Genomic DNA, 9,129 nt, shown 5'->3' with positions numbered 1-9,129 from the left:
GCAATGAATTTTCCTCTTAGTATCACTTTCTTAGTATCCCAGAGATTTTGATATGTTCCCATTCACCTCTAAGAATTTTTTTATTTCCTCCCTGATATCTTCTACTATTCATGCATCATTCGATGGTGTATTATTTAATCTCCAGATGTTGGAGTAACTTCTCTTTTTTATTTTTTCATTGATTTCTAGTTTCATTCCATTATGATGTGATAGAATACAGGGTAGTATCTCTGGTTTTTTTTTTTTTTTTTTTTTCATTTGCTGAGTTGCTTTGTGGCATGACAGCAGAAATGGTGTGACCCTATATTGTGAACAACCAGAGAAATGAAAGGTTATACTTCATTTGTGTACAATGAATCAAAAAAAGCAACAATCAAAATAACAAAAAAGAAAAAAAGTGGAGAAATGCTAAAATATATTAAACCAAATAAGACTTTCCAGGCCAATTAAAATAATTGGGAAAGGAGATATCAGCAGGAGTTTATGATTAATCAGAATTGAAGAAATGGGGATATATTCATAATCACAGATAAGATTTACTTACATTTCCTTATATAAAAAAGCAACATTACTTAAAAATATATTTAATTTAGAGCAATATTAACATAAAATCACTTATTCTGGGTTAGTAATTCAGAAAAGATGCATGAAAGTTAATTGGAACACAAAATTTTAAGCCCCCACAAATAGGAAAACTAGTTAAATCAATATAAAATATATATGAATGACTTTTTAAAGATATCAAAGATATAGAATGGGAAAAATAGGAAAAAATAAGAAAATACAAATGATAATATAGATCAGAATTAAGATCATGGGAACAATGAAGAAAATACTCAAAAAATAAAGAGCTTAGAGCATGAAGCAATTAACTGCACTTTCCATTGAAAGAAAAAGGAAAGAAAACCCCAACTATATGTTGCCTACAAGAGGCACACCTCTGAGGCAAAGACATTTACAGGCTGAAAGTAAAAGGACAGAAAGTGATGTTCCATGGAAATGGAGCATGAAAGCAAGCAGGAGTAGCTGCTGTCATAGCCAACAAAGCAGATTTCAAGCCAAAATAGTCAGAAGAGACAAAGAGGTTCCCTTCACACTGTAAAGGAACTAATCCAACAAGAAGATATCATAATACTAAATATTTATGTCCCCAGAAGTTTTCAAAATAGTACCACATGAGCCTCTGGATTTCACTGATTTCTGTGGTGATATGTCCTTTTTCATCTCTAATTGTTTCTCTTCTCTCATCTCTCATCTCTCATTTTATCTCCTCTCTTTCTTTTAGTTCATTTGGCTAAGGGTCTATCAATCTTATTTATCTTTATAAGAAAAACACATCTTTATTATATTTTCTTTGTACTTTTTTATTTTCTATTTCATTAATTTTATCTCAGATCTTAATTATTCCCTTTCTTCCATTAGTTTTAGAATTGGTTTGTTCTTGTATTTCTAGAATGTTGAGATGCATCATTAGATTGTTTAATGGGATCTTTCTGGGGTTTTGGTTTCTTTTTGTCATTGTTGTTGTTTATGTAGGCACTCATGGCTATACACTTTCCTCTTTGAAAAAACTTCAACTTGTCCCAGAATTTCTGGTATAGACTTTATCTTATTATCATTTGATTCTAAGATTTTTTTTTTATTTATTTAGAGAAAGAACATCACAATGACATTCACATGACCCCTAATTTTTTTGCTTCATAATTCCATCATAAAAATGGTAACTTCTATCAGTGATTCAATTCTGGGTGTAATGTGTATATTGATGTTTTTGTCAACAGTAAGAAATGAGAGCAGTTGTTTTGCTTGTTTTCCACCTGTGTTTCAAAACAGAGATGTGATATCCAGGCCACTGGAATTATGGGAAATCCACTACCCACACAAGTTCAGAACATTGCTGTTTTCTCTAGAGTTTCTGCTAAAATAATTCAAAACCATCTAGCTGATTACCTTGCCAATGACAAGCAATAAAGAAGGCACGTTGGACAGGGGTTAAAAGCAAGTACGCATGAAGAGGGAAACAAAGCTTGCTGAATTAAAGTCACTAAATGTAAAATTGCTGAGGAAGAAAAAAGGATGCAAATTGGTTAAATTTTCCGAGATGAAGTCATTTTCCTCTCTTTTCTCCTCATGCTGTGCACATTTCAAATATCATGGTCACTCGATGTGGAAGATCCACTAAAAAGCACATTTCAGTACAATTATATGTCAAATCTTGCTAGGCAGAATACATGCTCATCTTTGGGGGTATTGAAATCTTTGAAATAAAATGTGTGTTAACAAATAGTCCATACTGTTGATACAAGTTAATTGCATTATTATGTTCCAATAAGACAAGGCAATTAGCACATCTCACTGTGAATTTTACATTGGCTTTCAGAATTCCCCAAAAGGATCAGTCTACTCAAAGAGGTATTTCTGTTACACTCAGCTGCTTGCCTTCCCTATTTCACTATCCTGTGATCTCCATCTCACTTGCAGAGTGTGTGAGGGATACCTGGAGAACCATTATGCGTTTGTAGGCTAGGATACAGTTTCATAGTTTGAAGTCTTTTGTTTTGTGGTTTACTGGTGACAAGTTCTGCTCCCGCTAATGTTGAAGTTTGAACACTAGAGAAGCACACCAAGGCAAGTATATTAAGCAGGCTTTATTTAAAAGTAGTAATAATACAGACTTCTCCCAAGGGGGAGAAAGGGGGCCATGGCTGTTGTTCTAGAATCCCAAGAAGTGAGCACGCCCTACATCACTGAAAGGTTAAGGTCTCTTTTGTTCTCCAGTTCTCTCCCCCCGCTTATCTCTCCTTCCTGCCTATGTGACTAGGCCTAGTTTTACAGGTGAGATGCATAAAGTGAGAAGCAGATGGGCAGGGGGAGGGCAAAGCGATTCAGCCAGGCAAGGGCCCAGGGGGCATTAATCAGCAGCTCCTTGTCTGCAGTCCTTGATAAGGGCAGGTAAATTTGGTATCAGTGGGCTGGGGAGATCCTTGACATTCATTCTCCCAGGGGCAGTCGCCAACTTCCAGAGGCAGATGGCTTTCATGGCCTCCATTTCCTCAATTTGACCCGATCCCCTATTTCTACACTAACTGCCTGTCCCCATTCTGGCTTCACCTGTACAGACCTGTCAATTGGAAGTTCAAAGCCTTGCCTAACCATTGCTTCTATTTTTCTCCTTATTTCTTTGTTCCTCCTGACTTTCTGGAGTCCACTTCAGTACTCTGCCTGTTTGGGATGAACTATTCTATAAACATTTGTTAATTTCATTGATTCATAGTATTAGTCTTAGGCAGTAAGTGTCTTTGCTAATTTTTTGTCTGGTTGACGTCGGTGAGAGGGAAGTGTTGACCTCAGTGGGTGAGGGAGTCTGTGTGATGTTGATTATTCTCGGCTCTGACCCAATCTGGCCAGACTTGTGAAAGGAATCTTCGCTGAGCTCCTCTCCCTCCTGCCTGGCAGCATCTGCTTGGGGAGTGTGATCTGATTCAGAGCAGATTTTACCCTTAAAATGGCTCTGTTATTTTGACCAGGTATGAAAGTGTAACCCTGGCAAGGCTGTTGGCCAGCCCTCTCACACATGCAACCTGTACAGCCATTTAGATTCTGTCGCACCTCATGCCTTAGCCTCAGTCCATGTATTGAGGAGTAGTATGTGGGACATGTGAGTCTACCCTCCAGACCCTTCTGGGTATGGATGAGGTGTCACAAAGGCTGTCAAGGGGTCACCACTTTCCAACCGACTCTGATCTCTCCCAGTTACAAACCCCCATCAGCCATGCTTCTTATTTCAGAGATTAAACCATCAATTTAAAATGAAAATCCCCTTCACTCTTCTCTACTCTGCAGACAAATAGAGCAGTAGCTAAAGCTCTGGTCTCTTCCAAAAGCTTCTCCGAAGTCTGTATTACAGTCACACTCCTATGCCCAGACTGACCCGTGGGAAGCACACCCACAAGTCCAATGAAAAGTAAAGCCTAAGGGGCTGGTATAGAATATTCAAAAAGCAAGAATGGTAAGAACAAGGGGAAAAAAAAAAAAAACAGAAAACAAAATAAGAAAACAAAGGCAAACTGTAGGGATTTCTAGTCTCCCACTCAGGAAATCCAAATGGAATCCTTAAGCTTTCCTGTGTTCACCGGTGAGTGTTGGAACTTTCTCCCAGGCCAGCTCACTTCATCATATCTGAGCTTATTTTCTGCTCAGATTGTTATTTTGTTGGACAGCAGAGCCCGTTTATCTTAAACTCAGTAAAAGAATTTGTTTTGGCCACTGAGCCACCATGTGCCCAGCACTGCTGCAACCTAGTCATTTCATTCTCTTTCTTTTCTTAAACCTCTATTTCTGGTTTTCACCTGGCATCTTGCTCTCTAAGTGCCCTAGCAGCATTTCCCCACAGACTTCCTAACTCCATAGGATGCAGCATTGTTGTTTTAATTCAGTTTCAAGGAACTGTTGTGATCTTGGGGGTTCCTTTGGTCACCATTTCTTCATACATGTGATTTTTTTTAAAGAGTACATTATTTTTTAAAGGCCCTCTTGACATTTTAAGCACTTGTAATAATAGTAAAAATTATTAATTATCTCGGATTTTTAAAGAACATGGCTTTTGAACAAAACAAAGCATAATTCTTTAAATTTTTTAACAAGTCCATTTCAAGGAAAAAAAAAGATTTTATATGGTATAATACAATCACAGTTCCTCATGCATTTTATTCTAATATGATTTTTAAAAAATCGATTTTGAACTTTGTATTTCTAACATAGAACAGTTTTCCCATTGGAGAACACAAGGTTAAATTCAGAATGGATAGAATAAAATAGTTTCTAATCTCTAGCAAGCTTAAGTACATAAATAATTAAATATTAGCTACCAATTCTTAAACTAAGTGGATCACATTTATTTTGACCCAGGTTCCTTTATGTTTTCATGTTATTTCAATAAATAGTATTATTTTTCTAAAGCAGAAAATATCTTTTTAAATACTGCTCTGAAGGCGTTTTTCACTTGCTGATTCCTTAGAGTATAAATGAATGGATTCAACACAGGGGCAACTGAAGTGTTGAGCACAGCTATTCTTTTGCATAAAGTAACTCTTTCATTTGATGATGGCTTTACATAGATAAATATGCAGCTGCAATAAGTGATGGAGACAACAATCATGTGAGAAGAGCAAGTGGAAAAGGCTTTTTTCTTTTGCTGAGCTGAGGGGAAGTTTAGAATTGTCTTGATGATGTGAGCATAAGAAAGAATTACTAATAATAATGTGACAAGGAGTGTCATCAAAGCTGTGAAAAAAGCTATCAGTTCTAGTAAACGTGTGTCTGAGCAAGAAAGTTGTAGTACAGGAGAAATATCACACATGAAATGATCAATGATATTTGAAGCACAGAAATCCAAGTCGAGACCCAAAATCAGAGGAGGAAAAACAACCAGGAATCCAGTTGCCCAGGAACTCAGGACAAGCTGAAGGCAAACTTTGTTGTTCATGATGGATTTATAATGCAAAGGTTTGCAGATGGCAACATAGCGGTCATAAGACATAGTAGTCAGAAGAAAAAATTCTGTAGTCCCCAAGAAAATGTAAAAAAACAACTGAGATATGCAATCATTATAAGAAATAGTCTTTTCCCCAGTTACAATGGTGATTAGGAATTTGGGGATGCAAGTAGTTGTGAATGAAATTTCCAGGAAAGAGAAATGACGAAGGAAAAAATACATTGGGGTCTTGAGATGGGAATCCAGCAGAGTGAGAGCAATTATGGTCGAGTTCCCTATCGTACTCAACATGTAATTTAGAAGTAGAAATAAGAAAACCACTACCTGTAACTGTGAATTATCTGTCAATCCCAGGAGTATAAACTCTACCTGTCTTGAATTGTTCTTCATTTCTCTTTCGTGATTGCAATCAAAATCTAGAAATAAAAAGAAAAATCAGAAACTACCTGAGTAGGCACACATCCAAGAGAATATTCATGAAAGGATCCATGTTCTCAAGCATACCCGCTGAAGAGGCAGTACTCCATAGATGTGGAAGATATGACTTGAAACCATAAAACACACACTGTTCACTGGGACTTTAGAAACATTATGGAAGTCAACTTTCTTTTGGAAATTGATCTGTAAAACACAGAATAGCTCTTTTTTTCACACTCCCATTCCAACTTCTAATTAATTGTAATTAATTACAAATATGTCCAGTTGATAAAATAATTTTATAAAACATTGTTTCAGGATTCAAAAATAATTCATTAATTCATTAATTTTTAAATTATTCGTTCCATCCAAAGACTGTTCTATCCAGTGTAGTGAATGAAGATCTGAAGTTAAATTCTGAATCTTTATACTTCATATTAAAATGACATTTCCAAGATCCCCATTGTTACCTCTTGAAACTTCTCTATGACCGATTAAGATGTGGAAATTTCACAAGAAAAAAAATGTGAAAGTTTATACCACAAAAAAAATTACATAAATAGAATCTAAGATAATAGAAACAATATTAAGTCTATATCACCCTAAAGGTGTGATAGGGGCACCCTGTCTCTGAAATCTGCTGAGAAATATGGAGCTTCTGGAAAAAAGAAAATGTCCCACTTTTATTATGAAATCAATTGCATAACTTTAAAAGTTTATAATTTTGTAGTTAAACAGGTTTTTTTTTCCAAATTCTACAGCTTCAATAGTGTAGATTTTGCTTCACGTTCTCAATTCTGAAAATGTGCATGTTAAGGTGAATTATTCAAATTTGCTTGAAAGATGCAGTGAAGGAAAATAGAAGAGAAAATTGTAAGAAATTCTATTTGCAGCATCTTTGTTTAGTGATACACTATTAATAAGCTGATATTACTAAAATATAGGGTTATTCTTTCAATAGCATAATTGCTTTACCTACAAATTTTCTAAGTGAAGGATTAATTATGCTGTTAGTGTTCATCTAATTTATTTCATTCTCTAAATTCAGATATAACATTAGCAATTTAAATTATTTTATGTTATTAAAATTTCACAAGCCTGATTTGAACTCATAAAATTCATAGTTGTTCACTGGGGTGCAAAATGCAATTGACCTGATTTTAAATTAATATATTCTTTAGATAATACACTATGATACTTTATGTTGTAAGATCAAAATCCTAGCATTGTTAAAGTTTGTTTGTATGTGTTACTTGAAAAAAAATCAGTGAAAAAGTCAAATCTCTGGTACTCCAAGAGAAAGCAGGAAAAAATGCATCTTTTTGTAGTAAAAAGATAATTTTAGACATAAGAACATGCAACAGTCAAATTTTTAAATTTAAAGTAAAATTATAAGGGCATCTCCTAGCCATCTTTATGAAAATTAATTTAGAAATTGAGAGGTAGAATAAAAATTTTCTGAGGAAATAATCAATTCTAAATTAACAAACTACAAAAATAACCAGAAAATATGTAAACTAAAATTGTAATTAAAAATTTATTTTCTAACTTCAATAAATTCAAAACACTTAAATAGCATATTTAAGCAAGTATATAATATCTTCTAAGAATAAATATTTTCATTTTCTATTTTATTGGAATACTTCTAGTAAATAATGGGTTCTTGCTATGTCCAAATAACTGAGGCTTAGAAAATGGGCAAAACTAACCTGAAAAACAACTCTCATTTTGTAAGGATCCAATGCAAAAACTACTAGATAAAAATATCAAAATGAAGAATAAATAAAATGTGGTATATTTATTTGCAATAGGACATTTTGCTGCAAATAATATACTGAAACTATAGCTACATATAAAACATGAATAAGCCTTAGAAATATAACATTAAGTTCAAAAGCAAGACAACATACATTTGATGCTTTACATGCAATACTATTCCACACAAAATACAATTTGATTGATAGATACATAGATATAGAGATACATAAAGGTAGACTCAGAGCGAGAGAGAATGTACTTAGATGTTTGAATCTGTGTGTCAAAATACATTAAGGTTGTTGCAAAAAAATTATCTTTTCTCTCTAATGATTATTGCCATCCTGATTGCCTAAATATTCTCAATAGCTACATGTAACCAGAAAAAAATGTCAATATTAAATCATAGTTGAAAACATTTTTGGTTCAATTTTATATAAGAAGCTGTAATGTTGCCAGTACTATGAAAAATGTTATTTTATAATGAGTAGTTTACTTTTAGTTTAAATGATACAATGTTTATCCAAAAAATTAGTAATTTTTATTTTCATTTTATCTTATACATAGGATAAAAGGTGTAAAGCAATACTTTAGAGAATGTTCCTTTATATTTTGACATGTAAAACAGACTCTTTAATTAAAACAATATCAGGCTTAAAAAGCATTACAAAAACAAGGAAACAGACATTAAGAATTGATTAATTAACTCCTACAAGTATATTTTTTAACAAAACTCTGAATATCACCACTACTATTCAGTGCTATTCTGAAATCTATGATTAAGATTATAAAGGAAAATTATATCTTATCAAATTCAAGTAAATACTTTATTGGGACATAAAGTATATTTACTCTATAAAATATTTATAAAATATCTGATCTGATTGGGTTCTTAGAATATGCACAGTAAGAAACAAACTATTACAACAATAAAACAGTTCAGTAGTATAAACAGATTTTTCAAGTCCTAAAAGGGAAAACATTTTTAGAATAAATGTATAAAATTTACCTTTCAAATTCTCATAATATGTATAAGCTCAATGTCATGGTGTTGTTTAAAAGTGAAAAATACCATGATAAATCCTGCATGTACATATAGTAATAATGCATACATAATAATAATCATAATAATAATAGAAGGGAGACCAGTATATTAGAAGGAGGGGACCAGAGAGAGGAAGACACTGGGGGAGATAATGGGGAAAGAGATCAATCAAATTCTGCTATAATCTGGGCATAATAAATCTTTCTATTATGTATAATTATTATTCACCAATTAAAAAAAGAAGTGAAAAATAGAACACAATTAACTTCCAAAAGTTATTTTTTTCTATTTTTAAAGATGTATTAAAATAAAATATGTGAAGTCATACTCCAGGAAAAATATACTTCGCCCTTGGTATGTTTAATTGACTTCTAAAATTTCCTAAATTTTCTTTATCTAGACAGTAAAAACACAATTA

At 33.3% G+C, this 9,129-nt stretch overlaps 1 protein-coding gene across 1 annotated transcript; it reads right to left on the bottom strand.

Moving 5' to 3' along the window:
• Positions 1-4,945: 4,945 nt before the first annotated feature.
• LOC306662412 (olfactory receptor 6C70-like) lies at positions 4,946-5,884 on the bottom strand (the record flags this gene model as incomplete). Its single annotated transcript, XM_079142065.1, has 1 exon — positions 4,946-5,884. One exon carries the CDS (start codon positions 5,882-5,884, stop codon positions 4,946-4,948), a length of 939 nt encoding a protein of 312 aa, XP_078998191.1.
• Between the last annotated feature and the right edge of the window lie 3,245 nt (positions 5,885-9,129).

This window comes from Sciurus vulgaris (genome assembly GCF_902686455.1).
Source record: "Sciurus vulgaris genome assembly, chromosome: 5".
Lineage (NCBI taxonomy): Eukaryota > Metazoa > Chordata > Mammalia > Rodentia > Sciuridae > Sciurus > Sciurus vulgaris.
Note: the sequence above shows the minus strand (reverse complement) of the source record. Positions and strands in the feature narration are given on the sequence as shown.